Raw genomic sequence first — 16,725 nt, 5'->3', positions numbered from 1 at the left:
CCCACGTAAACATCAAAACTCAGAAAGGAAAACCCTGCTGCCTAAGAATATCTCTCCATTTGAGATCTTCCTGTTTGGCTTCACTGGCCTGAGCTACCAATCAGCACAGAGAGGAACTGCAGGAATTCCCAAATTGAACATCCTGCCCTTCTCATCAGGCCATTTAGGACTGCCCTAAATCACCAGGGTAACGGTGGGTGTGTCTGTTGCCATGGCCACAACTGTGTGAACTTTGATCTCTTGGGGCAGGGTTTCCCCCTTCAGGGCCAGAAGGAGGAGCAGCAGGGTACCTCTATGTGTTCGCCCTCTGACCCCATAAGTCATAGGATGGCTCCTCCATCCTGACACAAGGGTTCCTGAGCTTAGCGCATTCTCTGCCAGACTGCAGAAAGATCTGCTGGAGTCTGGGACAGACCGCTCGCTGGAGAGCCTGTGCTGACTGCAGGAGAATGTCCACAGGGATGGTAGGCAACAGGTGAGCAGCCCTGCGGCTCCCTGCTGGGTGGAAGACCCTCAGCGCAGCCTCTCCACCTGCCCTGGCCCGCCTTGGGCCCTTCCCAGAGCTGCCGGGTGTCTATTATCAGAACAGATCTAAGAGCAAGTCCATAAGGGCTGTGTGTGTGGTGGAAATCACCACCCCATAAACCAAGGCAGCTGAAGTCTGAGACACACTCAGCAGGTATTTTTGCATGCCTGTGGTTGTATGTGTGTGTTTGTACTAGTGTAGGGGACTGAGAATTCCTTTGCCATGTGTCTGTGTGACAGCTCACAGTTAGTTGGTGGTCCTTCCTCACACCTACTAGACACAGTTACTGCCCCTTACAACCACTGTTTGAACAGTCTTGTGTGTGCGCGCACATAAGTCTGTGCTTAGTAGTTACCCGTCACGGAGCAGAAACTGAGAAAAACAAAAACAAACAAACAGCATGAACAGCAGCTCTGCCCAGGCGGGCAGCCTGAGACGTCAACCTCAACGGTTCCCATGGCAACGACTCCCCAAACACGCGGAGACGTAGCCGGCGCAACCGCAACCTGACGACGGCCTTCGGAAAGCGTGGGAGGCTCGACGCCGCTGCCTCACACCGCGCGGCTTCTACGTGCGCTGAGCAGACAAAAGGCGCTCGCTCGCCTGCACCCTCTCAGGGCCGTGTCCACGCTGCAAGGATGAAAGAGCGACTGAACGAGCCACACCTGCTGAGGCAGCTAGCGAGCCTCCCAGCTCACGCCGGCGCAGTAGAGGGCCCGGCTGTCGACACGCGCTGCTACCGCGGGCCGTAACGGCGGATCGCCTCGCCTCGCCGTCTCCGTGGGCGGCGACACGGCAAGCCCGCGCTGAAGACGCGACGCCGGCTGTGCGTGCGTGATGATCGGCTGCCATTGGCTCGTTGCCACCCTTCACTGCCTGTGTGCGTTTACACTCGGGCACACCAAACAGACCGGGACCGATAAACGACACATACGTGCGCACATTCTGCGCCTGAGCCAAAGAAAAGAACTCTGCCGTGCTGGGAGGTACGATAGCCGCTGTTTAGTAATCTCACACCACTGCTTCCAGAAGGTGCAGAACAAGAACACTGAGAAAAGAGTGAGTCCCACCTTGTCTGGAACTCCATACAGTAAAGTCAAAGTAATGACAAATGTTCCGCCCGATCGAACCATAACGCGGCAAAAAAAACCCCAAACAAACTACGTATTTTATGTCTATATTATCTTGTTTTGTGACTGAACATCCAATCAGTAAGCTGTCCCTCACGGCTGACCGCCGATACCGGTTCAACATATGCAATCGCTCAAAAGGTGTGGAAAATGCGGCACTGGGTATGGGCGACGGCAGGTCACTGACGCCCTGCAACAGCAGTGTGTCCCTAGTCTAAGGGCTCTCGCTCTGTGGGACATCTCAGAAGAAAGACAAGCCCTGGAGACCCGGGAGGAGACGTGGCCTGGCGCATACGTGCCGACGTGCTCAGTATCTGAAATTCAGGGTTTGGCGGAGATGAGAATCAAAGGGAGCTCGCGGGGCTTTTCTCAGCCTCTGCAGCAGAGGTGTCGGGCGTGGGGTCTCCACGGAGCCTGCTGCCTTTTGTCTTGCGTTCGGGGTTCTGAGTTCGACGACTTTAGTTCACAGAAGAAATGTGTTCGTGGGGCATGCAAATACGTCTACGTGAGATCGTACAGTCTCCCACCGACATACAATAACCTTGGGGGTGTGGAATTAGGGGGGCAAACCAATACAGGCAAGCGGGTGCTGTACAAGCCATGGCCGACGTTAAATGACACCACGGAACGGTGGCGCCGTGTGCAGAGGCCGGGCGCGAGCAGGAGGCGGAGTCTGGAGCAGGCAGCCTCTTACCTTGTTGTAGTAGTGGAGCTGGACAGAGTGCCACTGACCATTGCTAACGCCACCGGGCACAAAGGGCGCCACGGTAGTTTTAGTCTCTCCTGGGGGCAGAAAGAAGGAGGAAATGGAGTGAGAAAGAGAGCACCTAAAACAAACAGGCAAACTACAGTGTGTGCCAGACGACAGCACAGCACAATAGGGAGCTTAAGAGGAATCCTAAACGGCAGAGGAACTATGCAGTCAGTGTGTGTTTTGGCACACTTCTGGTTTTGATAAAGTTTTTTTAAAAAGTCTCTCTCTTTCCTTTTGTCTGCTCAGAAACAACACGCTGCTTCGGACCGGAGTCGCGTAGCGGCAGGAACACAAAGGCGGCTCACACAGTGGCTATCCATCATACGCGCGAGTGGCAAGGGTTTCTTTGCCATCAATGGCGCTCATTCACAGGGATATGGTGCACCCTCGACAGTGATTTACACTGGCTTTACAGGCATATTTACCAAGGGCAGGCGCTTCTCGGCAGGCGTCACAAAAGCAGCCGTAAACAGTACCCAAACACAGAGGCGCGCCGACAAGGCCCCCACAGCGCACTCCACACCTTTTTTTAATTAATTTCAAGTTGAAGATAATCTTTTAGTCAAATCTCACTGGGAAAGCTGTCTGTAGTAATTTTGAGTTTAGCATAATCCCCTGGCCGATGACATCAGCAGGCCTTGCTGCAGAAGAAAAGGCGGGTTTTGGGTGGAAAGGTGGTTGGTGCTTACAGAGGGCAGAACAAGAGGTGTAGCCTGGTGCATGTCTCTTTGTTTGGGGGAAGATTTGTGCTCAGAAGACTCTGCCCCCCTTACTGGGGTTTGATACAGCTCACTGTTGTCGGGAGGAATGCACACACGCGTGTGTGTGTGTGTGTGTGTGTGCGCATGTATACACATATGCACATTCTCTGCGTGTGTGTGTGTGTGTGTCTATGCTTGCGCGAAAGTAGTATTAGTAGCAGAAGTAATAGTATTAGTAATAGTGTTAACTGTAGTAGTAGTAATAACATTATTAGTAGTAGTAATTAATAGTAGTGATAGTAATAGTAGTAATAACTAATAGTAGTAGTAGTAACTAATAGTAATAGCAGTAATTGTAGTAGTACTAATAGTAGTAGTAATAGTGATAGTAATAGTAGTAATAACAGTAATAGTAGTAGTAGCAGTAATAGTAGTAGTACTAATAGTATTAGTACTACTAATAGTAGTAGTAATAGTGATAGTAGTAATAACAGTAATAGTAGTAGTAGCAGCAGTAATAGTAGTAGTACTAATAGTATTAGTACTAGTAATAATAGTGATAGTAATAGCAGTAGTAGTAATAGCATTAATAGCAATAATAATTGCAGTAGTAGTGTTTGTTATCCTGTACATGAAAGCTGTTGGAAAACGGACCTCCTGCTTCTAGCTAACGACTCTGGGATAAGGGTGCACATACTGATCACAGCAGGTTGTGAGGTCTGGATATTACAATCATAGTTGACTCAAATGAACTATGATTTTTTTTTTAGGACTCAAAATCATAGTACTTGCTCTGACCCACAAACAAACCCCCCGCAGACTAGTACAAACACGCTCATGCTCAGGTCTCTACAGTAGCAAGGCAACAAAGCAGCTCACAGACCATGGTTTAATATTCAGCGTTCATCATGTCTACAGCTGTGTCACGTGCAGGCTGGGCAACAGTTCCTGTCACAGGTAGAGGAGACACCCACCTGCTGAGAAGGTGAGCTGGATCTGCTCGTCGATGATCTCCATAGCTATGAAGTCGTGCTTCTCATTGAAGCGGCCATTGTATAGGAGCAGGGCGTTTCTCTCTCGTGTCGCAAACCTGCAGGATTCGAGGGAAGCAATGGTTTAGCTAACACAATCGCCACCACTTAGCACCCCCAGCCCACGGATCGTTCCAATATTCCCAGAGGCCAGAAAAGCAAGTGTAAGAGGAAACACAAACTCGGCGTCTGGCATGCACAGGGAAGATCAAAAGCCAGAGGCCAAAGGGAGGAGCCACGGACCATTAGGGCCCCTGCAGACGGCTCCCACGCCTGAGTCGGGTGCTACTCCAAACCGTGGATGAGGAGCAGCAGCGGAGACAGCAAGGGAAGCAGGACAGGAAGCTGCTCTGCTCCGGTTGGAGGGCTGCAGGGCAGAGGAGTCAGGGAGCAGCTGACTGAGGAGGTGCCCCGCAGGAAGAACTGGCCACCCAAGCAAAACACCGTGAGCGCCCTCTCCAAACAGAGCCCATCCTGTTTTTATCCATTGCACGCGCATGTTTCTCTGGTTTCTCTTGCGACCTTTGTGATGGACAACATGCTAGATAAACATGCTAGACAACATGCTAGTTAAGATAAACCTACAAATTCACTACACTGTCCTGATTTAGGTGCCGAGGTCACAATTAGCAGATCTGCCAAAAAAAAACCCTGCTCAGTGCCGATTAATTCAGTCTGACAAAACCTTTTTTAATGCTTGTTTTCTTTTTCTTCTGTTATCAGTGCCACACTCTTCTGCAGATTAAAATCTCGCAGCCATGTGAGGTGTACCAAACACAGTAGTGGGTGAGCAGGGCGTGAGTGCACGCGGTCATGTTTCGGGGGGGGTGGAGGCACTTACATTAAGGAGACGGTGAAGTGGAACCTCTGCCTCAGACCCCTGAAGGTGACGAACGAACGTGCAGGGAAACTGCGCGTGGTCATCTCGCAGTAGGGCTTCTCGTACTCGCCTGGCAGGCACTGGCACATGAAGCCGCCCACCAGCAGGTCCACGCACTTGCCCCCGTTCTTGCACACGCCCGGCATGCACCGGCCAGAGCGGGAGTTCACCTCGCAGTGATCACCTGTGGCCAAAGAGTGCACCGTTAGCCTTGCAGCTACAGACGAGGACAGCCAGCTGCTAAAGCCAGGACAAAAAAAACCTCCTAAGGGAGAAATTAGAAAATATAACAAGCCTGATTTAACCAGACGTGACTTCTTTTGCAGTCAATACTCATAATGCATATTATTCAGCAAAAACTTTGGAACTTTTGGAACTACATTTAATTTAATATGACAGGTATGTAGTTAGACGAGTGAGGAATGATGGTCTGGCCGTGCTGATGAGTCCTTGTAAGAATTTAATTAGTGTTTCCGTACTACAGCTTCCACTTTGATATGGTCTTGTTTTTAAGCGTTCAACCGCACGTCGGGCACGAAAACGTCTCGCCTAATGATCTTCCAGCCCGCTGGCCTGGAGCCAAGGCTGGAGCCAGGGCTGTCTCCTCAGATCCCTCGCCAGTGATGCGCGCGCACTTTCTCCCTCACGAGGCTTGTGCGTCCGCCATTATCCCGACAAGATCTGAAACAGGGGCAGGTATGCTGGGGGTGGGGGTGGGGCAGGATGGCAGGCTCTGTGCTGCTAGTGACAGCTGCTTTCCTAGAGATAATCCTTTTCTCAGTGGGAATTAGATGGATCCGTTTCCCTCCCCTAACGTGAGAACGCGAGAGCGAGGGAGTCATGGAGGGCCCCGGCTGTCATCGTGGCTATAATGACCCCAGACTACCTGGAGTTGAACTGTGACCTTCAAAGCACAGGGCGTGATTAGAGTTGGTAGAAGGGGTGATTAGACGGTAATTGTCTCCGATAAGGAAGTGAGGGGGGTGGGCAGGGGAAGGGGAGAAGGCCCCAGAGTGGAGAGTGAGTGAACCTCATATCAGATGCTCGAACAGATGCCTTATTCACTGCTGGGCTCTGAGGGAGCCCAGTGTCTGGAGAATAGGAGTGAGTACCTTGAGGCTAGACGAAAGAACTCCATCAACCTCAAGGCGGCAGCAAATCTGCTGAGTCAAAGTCTATGGGCGCTGAATTAGATCATCGTTGGATGTTTATTTACCTCGAGTCAGTGGCATTTCCTGGGTGACCACCAACAATAGCTTGGTAGATCAGCTATTATATCTCATCATATCTGGATATCTTACTTGGTAACCAAATCTGGGAGTGCTAGCTAACCTGAAGGCCCCGACCCGAGCCAGTGCACTCAGGCTCTCTGGGGCCGTATAGCTCAGCAAACACCCCCCCCCCCCTCGCCGACTTACCCGTGAAGTCCTCCAGGCACTCGCAGGTGTACCCGCCCTCGCGGCTCCGGCAGCGGCCGTTGTTCCGGCAGGGGCCCGAGTAGCACAGGTCCACCTCCGTCTCGCAGTAGTCGCCCGTGAAGCCCGGGGGGCAGCGGCAGCGCAGCCCGTTGACGGGGTGGATGGGCCGGAAGAGCACCGTGTCGGAGGCCACAAACGGCGGCGAGCTGTCGAACTTCAGCACCGACACGCACTTCATGTAGTTCTCACAGGGCTCGCGCAGGCAGATGTTGTCGTCGAAGGGCAGCACGCTCTGGCTGGAGATGCGGCGGAGCAGCGTGCGGTTCAGGTAGATCTGCTCCTGCAGCTCCTCCGACGGGAAGTAGCGGCCCGGCGCGCCGCCCGGCAGCAGCGCCGAGAAGGTGACGTTGAGGATGCGGCCGCTCACATCGCTGTCGTTCTGCACGTTGAAGACGAAGACGGCGTCGCGGCTGGTGGAGAGTACGGCGGCCACGCCCTCGGCGAACAGGCCCAGCAGCGGCGACAGGAAGCGCTCCTGGGACATGTTCTCCAGCCGCACCGTGATGCTGTTGGTCAGCATGTCGTCCGTGATGATGGCCACGCGCAGCGTGCAGAGTGCCGAAACCAGGTGCATGCCGTCTGGCGGGAGAGACAAAGAGGGCGGTCAGCTCCTCCCCCCGCGGGGGTTCGACTCGCTACGGTCCCGCCCGCCGTGAAAATGCCACGGGAATCACATGCTGAGGGAAGTTTCAAGAATGGTGCAAGAATGTGTGGTGGTCGTAAATACCTCACAGGACAACAAGCACAGGCAGTGTGAACAAACACCGCTTAGCAAAAATGAAAAACAGTTGGCCAGATATCAGAAAAATAAAACAGATATGAACTCTGAAGCAGCATTCCACTTTTGCCTCTGAATGAAAATCAGTTTAGACATAACTGTAGGGGGACTGGTAAATGGAACAGTCCTGCCTTTAAGGGGCCTGTACCAAGCCTGCAATCATGGTAATAAGACTGGAGTGTACCACTAGGTCTACAAATGAGGGGGAGCCACCAGGATCTGAGCTGTTCTTTCATTCTATAGATACATATGCCTAGCTGAGGCTTCCCTTTATCCAGGAAATCCAGTCAAACCATGCTGACTTTATTTCTGCTCCGTCAAATGTTTGCAGTGCTCTGTGCATCAGTACGGAAGCGTGTCTACATGCTGCTGTCCTGGCTAAGACCTCACAACAGCAAGACTTGGAACGGCATGCAGGATTTTGTCTTGACGCTCTGCCAGAATTCCTGCTCCGCTGAGGCTTAGCAGCTCGCCCGCTTTTTAATGCGATATCAAACAGTGGAAGTGCACCAGCCAGGTGCGGTGAGGCCCACTGCTGACCCCACACGACACACCGGGGTCATGCTGAGAGAGCTGCAGGCGTTATGCAAACTTCACTGAACGCCTTGTACCGCTATGGGACCCAAGGGTTGCGTAGCTCTGGCAAGGGAACAACTGGAGAACAGGTGGCATGTCTGAAAACGCAAGACAACGCTACCTACAGAGCCATTCAAACATGGCAGCGTTGGGTTTCGGAGTCACGCAGCACTGAAATGTCAGGCGGCCATAAAGCATTGGGGGGCGGGGGGGGTTGAGCGGTCATTGCTCAGGTCAGCCTGGAAAGACCAGCCAATGGTGCACACGGTGGTGGCCGCGTTCAGGAGGGTTCCATCCTGTCAAAGGGTGTTTGTCTCTGCAGTGTTGACAGAGAGCCCTTTCACAATGTGCCTAATGGGCGAATCATCACTATTAACTCACTCCGTGATGGGGCCATTCTGACGGCTGTGTGGGGTCGGCAGTGCCCTGCCTCTCCAGCTCCTACACTGAGTGACAGACAGCGGCAGCTGGGGGTGCAGGGGCAGACAGGTGAGGACATGTCGCTCTCTGGAGGTGAGCGGTAAGGAAAGGGGTGGGTGGGTGGGGGGGGGGGGATTAGAGTCCAGCTCTGCAGTCCCACCTGCCCCTGTGTGTAGCACCAGCCCTGTTATTCCACATGATGCTGCAGAATAGACAGCTGAAACCCCCCGCCCCCAATACACACACACAGATTCACATTTATAGCATTTAGCATATGCTCTTATCCAGAGCAACTTACAAAAGCGCTCTGTCATTTACTTATAGAATGCATCCTAGCCAGTACAGTTAGAGTCCAAGATACCAATGAACTAGAATACTGTTGAAATACAGGAATCAATGCTGATGCCTAGAAGTGCAAAACTCATAAGCTCTATAACAAACAACAATCAGTGCAATAAACAATAAGTACTAGTGTTTCAGTTAGTCCACACAGGAGCAGGGTCAGTGGTTGTTTAAACAATCCACAAATAGATGGGTCTTCAATCTGCGTTTGAAGACTGCAAGGGACTCTACTATTCGGACAGCAATTAGAAATTCGTTCCACCATCTAGGAGCCAGGACAGAGATTAGTTTCCATGCTTGTTCTCCATGAGACTTGAAGCATGGTATTTCATGGTATGGATCGGGCTTTGACCATAGACATGTTTGGAGGGGCTGGTGCATTTTTGGCTTTGAAGGCAAGCATCGAGGTTTTAAATCAAGGGAGTGTAGCAGTGGAGTGACATAAGCGAACTTTGGAAGATTTAAGATCAGTTGCTCTGCTGCATTCTGGACAAGTTGTAGAGGTCTGATGGCACACACACAGGCACTCGTGCACCTCTCACTCACTCACACACACACACACACACACACACACACACACACAATCCAATCGCCTAAACACTGACTTCACTCTTCTTGTCTTTAAACACAGTGGCATATGTTTTTAAGAATTTAACATTTTAATACTGCAGTGCGCCTGCAAGAACAGTAATGAAAATATCTGCTAGCAGTTCGCTTGCAAAAACAGAAGGGGAGCCAGAGGTTTTGTTGATAAAAGAACTACAAAGATTCCCATTTCTGAGAGCTGAAAGACAGGCTTCACAGACAGGTTGCTGCCTATTGGAACTGCACTAAGAACCTGTCTGATACCTTTCATGACTTCAAGGTCGTAAAAGCAGCACTAGTTCTCCCTCTGTCTGTGTGTGTGTGTGTGTGTGTGTGTGTGTGTGTGTGTGTGTGTGTGTGTGTAGGACTCCGCCTAGGCATTCTTCATTCATGCTAATAGCTCCTACCAAACAAAAGCACTATGAACCTGAGTGCTAGTTTTAAAAGAAGTCTTTTTTTGGGGAGTTATTAGACATTCCACTGCACATGCCACGAAAAGCTCCATTATATGATATGCTGTAATATGCTCAAATAAAATCAAATCCAGTCCAATGATTCCTCAGATATATTAAGTGAAATTAAAAAAATGAAATATCTAAATATTACATTTTTAAATATTTAAATCATGAAACAAAGCTCCTCCTCCTCCTCCTCCTACTAATAATAACTACAATAATAATTATAATCAAGTCTTAAATTTGCTCATCATTTCTTTGATGAACAAAATATACACAGGCTTGTCTTTATGTCTTTCACAGACTGGCCTTTATTCTTAATTTAGCAACTGTGGTAAAATCCCACAAAACTTCAAAAACTGAACTGGCCGTTTTCCCGAGCGCATCTGTTTCTCTCGGTTTCCCAGTTCCATTGAAGAAGAGTCTATGTTTAGCCCTCACAGCTGCTGTTCTGAGATCAGTTGTGAGGATGCGACAGGAGTTGGCCGACGGGCGTCTATCTGGGGCTGTGTCATATGCCCCCTGTCCAGGATCGATCCCCGTGTCGGCATGTGAACACCAACACACGACCACCACCAACCACCCCCCCCCACCCCCCCCCCCCCGAGAGGACATCGGAAAGTTAGAGGAATGCAGCAGAGAGCAGACATGCTCCACACAGCTGCACACACCCTGTCGCCACACTGAAGTTTGTTCCACTTTCTAATGTCATAATCAGGACCATAAAAAAGGCTTAAACACCACTTAATCTAAGTAATGCCTGCAATTTATCAGTATTATCTTAATGAATTTATTATAATATACTGTACTAACTATATATATTATCAAGCAATAATATATTATAATGATATATCTGTTTTCAAAGCACAGTGAATCACAGTCAGGGTCAGTCAGGGTGAATGTACATGCATTTGTCTGCGTGTGTGTGGAAATGGCAGATTGTTGTGTAGCACTGGTGTTCGGCATGTGGCTGGGCAGGGTTGATAAGCCAGCTGCAGGTTGCTGAGTCAGCAATATGCCCCGCACGGCTCTCTGTGGCCCCTCCCCTTAGCGAGCCTCGAGGCTGGATAGGACGGGGTCTTCACCACGTTGTAGGCATACCACCATCACGGCCTCCACTAAACAGTAAGGATAAAAAAAATTTAAACAGCTCCCGTCTACATAAGCAAACAGTTTTAATTTGGGTTACAGAATTTGGACCTCTTGGGTGCTCATGCTAACAAATTACTCCCTTGAGACAAGACGATACATGCCTTACTCGGTTAAGGCCAAGAGTCTATCCCAACCTAAAATCAGAACAAAAAAAATCCCGCGGGTATAGTCTTCAATCTGTAGGCAAATCAATCATGTCCTGTCATAGCATGACACCACCCAGGCACAGACCTTCAAAACAAGTTGTTAAGTGACTTGACAAAATCACTAACAGTCGATGTAAGTAGTGCCGTAAAAGCCCACAGGAACCAATGGGAGGCAGAGTTGGTGGCAATAAGCACGTAGTCCAAGTCGCTGAGCCCGCCCTCTCCTGAGCTACGGGCTGTTTAAATCAAAACACATGAACAAAGGGGCTTGCTCCTAGCCAATAGCATTACAGAGATGTGTCTGCTAATCCCTCCCATTTTTACACCACCAACTGACCTGTTTTATTCAGGTGAGGTAAATACAAAAGGTGTCCCTGTCTCCATCTCTCTCTCTCTCTCTCTCTCTCTCTCTCTCTCTCTCTCTCTCTCTCTCTCTCTCATATGCACTCACATACATAGTGAGCACATCTCATTTGCTCTGCAATTTTCAGTCCAATATGATGAGGGATTGTCTCACACTGCGTGCCAACAACTAGCTGGGATCCTGTAACTACACCCACAGACCTCAGACACATCCTGCATGGGCCAGCGGGGGAAATTACCTTCCAGTGTTTTCTCATAGAGGTCTAGATGGCAGTGCGTCAACAAACTACCATTAAGCAGAAAGAAAATGCACAAAATGTTTCAGATTACAGTGGTCTTGTAGTGGTTTAAGTAAAATGTTGATTTGGGCCAACTCTGTGCACGTGAAAGGTGCCTCACGTGTCGGCAACAGCACCCGTGGGTCTGCTATTAATCCGAACAACTGTATTCTGTGACACTGGAACAGAATTTACGATTCAGCACTGTCAGTATAGTATAAACAGCAAGATGAAGCATGCTGTCCACGAACACTGTATACCAGATATATTAAACATTTGGACAAGACAGAAAACACGCTGGACAGGATTCAAAAGGCGTAATGTGTCATATGTGCAGGATCGGTTTCCAGCATCCATGTGCAGTACGCCTTGCTATTAAGAATAATGAAGACCAATCAGCAGGTTTCCAGCTTCTCTGTCTGCAGGCCTGCCCAGACAATTGTCGAGACGGAAAGGAGGAGCAGAATTCCGATTGCCATAGAAACAGAGCGTTTAAATGCTTCTCAGGTGGTCCTGTATGGGAACTTTGTCCAGAGCTGGTGGCTTTTTAACTAAAAAACATGCTGGTGTGTCAATGATTAACCCCAAGTATGTGAGTAAAAAACATAGGCACAGAGATAAAAACACGGTGAAGTCTGAGTGGCTCGCAAAATATGACTCACTAACCTTCCACAGGGCAATACACACCGTGAAGAAAAGACACGAAAAAAACGTCTGCTCCCAAAAGCTTAGTGAGTGTGAGTGAATAATCCCCATCTCTGAATACCCATAAGAAAATAAGGAGTCCAAAAAAGCATGTTGGGGGTCCTACACAGTTCATGGACAGGCACACATCACCACACACATGCAGACACGCTTTTCATCCCAGGGCTGCATGGAATTCACTCCAGGGACTGAGGCAGCGTGACATGAGCTGGGTAGTGCAGACGGCCAGATGGGCCCACGCTCTTAATGAATGCGTGGAATGAGATTACACCTCGCCGACATCATCGGCACCTCTGCCTGTCCCGAAGTGGCACAGATGGGTGACTCTCACTGTACCCTCCGTTTGTTTCTCTCCACATTTTCTCCAAGTTTCTCTTTTCCTTTCTCAGTCTCTTCTGCTTTCACTAACTCTCTTCCATTTCCTTCTCTCTCCCTCCCTCTCTTTTTATCTCCCCCGTTGCAGAGCGGGGCGTGCGGTGTGTAGGAAGGGGCTGTGTGTTGGCAGCGGTGTATCTGGAAATGCTCAGTGAAAGCGCTGCTCATCTCCCCGATATATCTGTTCTCAGGTTTTACTGTCTGTCTCCGTTTGCACATCAAAGAGCCGAGGGCAGCTCTGGCCTCGGTGTAACCCAGCCCAGAGAAGGGGCCATAGGTACACTGGTATACCAGGAAGGTGAGAGAGCGAGCAACTGAGTCCAGACAGAGAGCAGATGTCCCCGTGGCCCATGAACAGGCTTTGGTGCTGAAGAGGGTACTTGACTTATTAGACGTCTTTTAAAGCGGACTTGGACCCACCTCTCATTAGGAGGCCTGGAGGAGTACAGACGGGGAGCGGCAGCTCTCTAATGCAGCCAGCAAGACCAAACCCTGCCTCCAACAGCTGAGCTGAGGTTGGGGTCCGGGGTGCCTCTGCCCATTCCTCTCCCAGTCCCAGTGAAATATTACAGGGCCTGGCATGCTAAGACGGCCACAGCCTCACAGAACAGACATGCAATGTGGAGGTGGGCAGGGGCGTTTAGCCCTTGAAGGTGAGGGGGTGGATAGTGTCCTGAACAGGTGAGAAGGGGGAACCTTCCGGCACTGGGATCAGCTATGAAGTACAAGGAATCGCCAGATACTAAAGTGCCCAGAAACAATTGCTCCTAGTCTGTTCTAGGCCAATGCTATATGTTCTACTCTGCTGGCTGATTGTGTTCATTGGTATTTGATCTAACTGTGTACCGCAGGTAGATCACAATGTGGTGTAAGGCCCATGTTGACCAACTGGATTCAGTTCTTTGTTAATAAGGTGTAATTCATAAAGTTGGATGGTGCCATGCAGAATGAAGTGGCTTTTCAGCAGTCCCAACAAATCCCAGGAGAGTTTTAAGAGGTATGTCTTCAGGATTTAAGGATGGAATCGCAATCAGCTATTCAAACAAGCATTAAAATAAAAGAATGGCACATTACAGGCAAGACACGCGTGCTAACAAGTGAGATCACTGTGCTCTCGACAGGAAGTCTCAGTTTGTCCTCACTGCAAATGCAAGTGTAGTCAAGCAAACTGAGTTCCATCGAATACCTGCTCCTGTTCAGTTACCAAAGGAGGCTGAGCTGGCCCGTCCTAAACACAAGAGAAGAAAAGAGGCACTGTTGGAAAAGGAGACATAGCTTAATGGGTCCACTCAGAGGACACTAACAGTTTGATTAGTTCTAGATGGACTGCAGTTACTCCGTTTCTCTCTGGGCTATTGTCCACCATCTAGTAGATAGCTGTGCTCACTCAGCTGTTCCACAGGACAGGAGATACTAGACTGTGATAGAAAGCCTGGTCTTGCTCATTATGCTACCTGGGCTAAGGTTGCGGAAGATTGGAGCCTCCGTCTTCCCCTCCTCACTCCAACGAGCCAAGGGCAAGTGCCATGGCCGTTGTGTATTAAATTGGCCGGAGCTTTACAACTAGTCTTGTATGATGTTTATCTGCTGAAGGATTATGGGACAAGCTGATAAGTGCCTTCCAAAGCACACCTACGTTTTTAGAGCAGCTACAGAGTTTCCAGGCTGTTTTATGCTAGTAAATGTGTAGCATGTTAAACAAGAAGCACTCTCAGCCAGTAATTGACTTCCACAGCTGAAATCCACTTAGTGAGTAACATGAAGCTGCTTTGAGGGTGATATTTGAGTTGCAGCTCAACATCCTGCATTACCAGGTCACAGGTCAGCTCATCCAGGTTCTGCCATCGGATCAGTGCCAAACGGACCCGCACTCTCTCTTGACCAGGAGTTTTGGACCATAAAACAACATGAGTGGTCATTAAGACCTCATTCCAGGAGAGAGAGCAGTAGTCAAGGCAACCGTATGTCTGATGGTGTGACACACAATCTCTCATCGGTCGATTTGGCATGGTGCCAGTAGCCAATGTCGCACAGACAGAACTAAGATGAAGAAGAAAGCTTAGCCCCTGGGGGCTGCCTCTCAACCACATTTGCTGCTGAAATTCATTTCCCAGGCTTAGGTTGGGGGGGTTGAGGAATACTCACCAGCCAAGGCTCTGACTCATTCTCTAGATCCAGAGGACAGCCTGCTGCCTATGACTAGACAACTCAGTTAATCCAGCTCAGTTAAACCAACTCCTATCGGCGGGTATCTGCCTTGAAGACATGTGCTCTGTCATGTGTAAATCCACATTTCTTCCCTCTGTCAAATATGCATGGACTCTTTAGAGCACAACAGTCATGATGAGCTGGACTTTCTAATTCATCCACACCCACATTCATACTCATGTTCGCATATGTCTAGAGTAGCGGTTGAGACGTGACGCAGGAAAAAGGCAGGCATGCAGTGATGCAGAGATAGCTCTGGGTGATACGTTGGCGCGTCGGCACAACAGAAGGTCTCGTGGAGCACCCGATCAAATCAAAACAACACCGGAACTATGCAAACAACAGCATCTGTCAAGGCCAATTCCAATGCTTCCATCTCGGAGAATTTAAGAGCTGGCACGCTGTGAATCAGAGATTAAAACAAAGTGACTAAGGTGGACAGATAAGAATCAGTGTTCTCTCTCTTAACTGCCTACACGGATCTGAACGGTGCTGAGTAAAGTTAAGACACGCTTTGCCATTTTTTTTCCTCCAGCATTAGTTCAATTTAACAAGCAAGTTAATGGTGACTGGCAAGGGGGAAAAAAAGAGACGATATGAGGAAGAAACCTTAAGATGAGTGAAGACTCAGATGGGTCATGCTAAGAGTTTGGCATCTATCAATGTACCCCCTTCCTCTTAATGGTTCAGACAAAGTATAAAACCAGTCATATTCCTGAGTGAAGAGTCCATAACTAATAAGCAAGGCAACATTATAAGCTGGCATCAGTGACCTCTTAAGCATGCAAAGACTGATCCTCCATCAGTTTATCTTTCTCCTTACAGAGGAACAAGGTCCTAGGAGTGGCTGCACTCTGGCTGCAGAGCAGGCAAAAGTGCAGCAGACCTCCCACGCAGCCCACATCTGTTTACCTCTGGAGTCCATCAGAACCCGTAATGGCTGTAGCATTCACAGCGACAACGCACACCACTTCCTTTCCAATCTCTCTTCTCTGACAGCACTAGAACATGGGCCCCATTAACAACCTCAGTTGTGATGAATCTCGTTAATAACCTTATCCTCAAACAGTCTCAAACCTTGCTGCAGCATGTTCCTGTGAAGACGCTCCCACCTGTTAGGGGGACGGGGTGGGGCTGGAGGCAGCTGCCTGGGGCTGGGCTGCTCTCCAGCGTCTACCTGCGGGCCTCTCTCCACACACCGACAGGCTCCTGGCTAACTCTCCCGCTGCACAAACATGCGCCTTTGTTCCAGCTATGCTCTCCGAGGCATGGAAACCGGCACTGACCAGGTGTGGGAGGAGTAGCAGGGGGACTTCCGAGGCCCTCTTCTCCACAGGAACAGAGGCAGACAGTGGATGTGCTGGAGGTCAGGTGTGGAAGGCTTTTCTAGCGTACCACTGACACGACCCACTTGCCCCTTTTAACACACCACCTCACACTGACAATGGAGCTTAGAGCAGGCCAGACAAAGAGCTGCGCAAGTGTGGGTCTGGTAGCTCTCACTTTTACCACCACCCTGAAAGCTCTCGTAAAATGATACCTGACTTGGTAGATGGGACTTTTTATACTGTAAATCATTAAACACTTGAAATGGCTGACGGTTGTAAATGGTGTTAACTGCGGAGCGGTTCTGTCCTGTCACTCTGGGCCACGCCCAGTGCTCCAGCCCAATTTGTGTGTCTTTGTTGCGACGCTGCTCCCACATGGGTTGGACTCAGCGTGTGCTAACGCAGGCGGGCTTCACGTGTCCACGAGATTTCCACGGCCCCGAGACTTGTGCGCACTGTGGTAGCAATTCATCTTAAAAACAAAGAATTTGTCTCTTATTCTTATGAGATCTTT

The 16,725-nt window shown here is 49.7% G+C and overlaps 1 protein-coding gene across 5 annotated transcripts in view; it reads right to left on the bottom strand.

Annotated features, from left to right (window-relative positions):
- Positions 1 to 16,725, bottom strand: part of celsr1a (cadherin EGF LAG seven-pass G-type receptor 1a) — a 67,566-nt gene that overhangs the window by 34,598 nt on the left and 16,243 nt on the right. For all 5 annotated transcript variants that reach the window (XM_035528408.1, XM_035528406.1, XM_035528407.1 and 2 more), the window contains exons 2-5: positions 6,441 to 7,079; positions 4,984 to 5,206; positions 4,086 to 4,201; positions 2,351 to 2,439 (exon numbers count right to left, since the gene is read on the bottom strand). In XM_035528408.1, the coding sequence (XP_035384301.1) occupies positions 2,351 to 2,439; positions 4,086 to 4,201; positions 4,984 to 5,206; positions 6,441 to 7,079 (1,067 nt within the window). The remainder of the gene's footprint in view (positions 1 to 2,350; positions 2,440 to 4,085; positions 4,202 to 4,983; positions 5,207 to 6,440; positions 7,080 to 16,725) is intronic.

Source organism: Electrophorus electricus, chromosome 7, assembly GCF_013358815.1.
Source record: "Electrophorus electricus isolate fEleEle1 chromosome 7, fEleEle1.pri, whole genome shotgun sequence".
Classification (NCBI taxonomy): domain Eukaryota; kingdom Metazoa; phylum Chordata; class Actinopteri; order Gymnotiformes; family Gymnotidae; genus Electrophorus; species Electrophorus electricus.
This window is presented reverse-complemented; position numbering and strand designations above follow the sequence as displayed.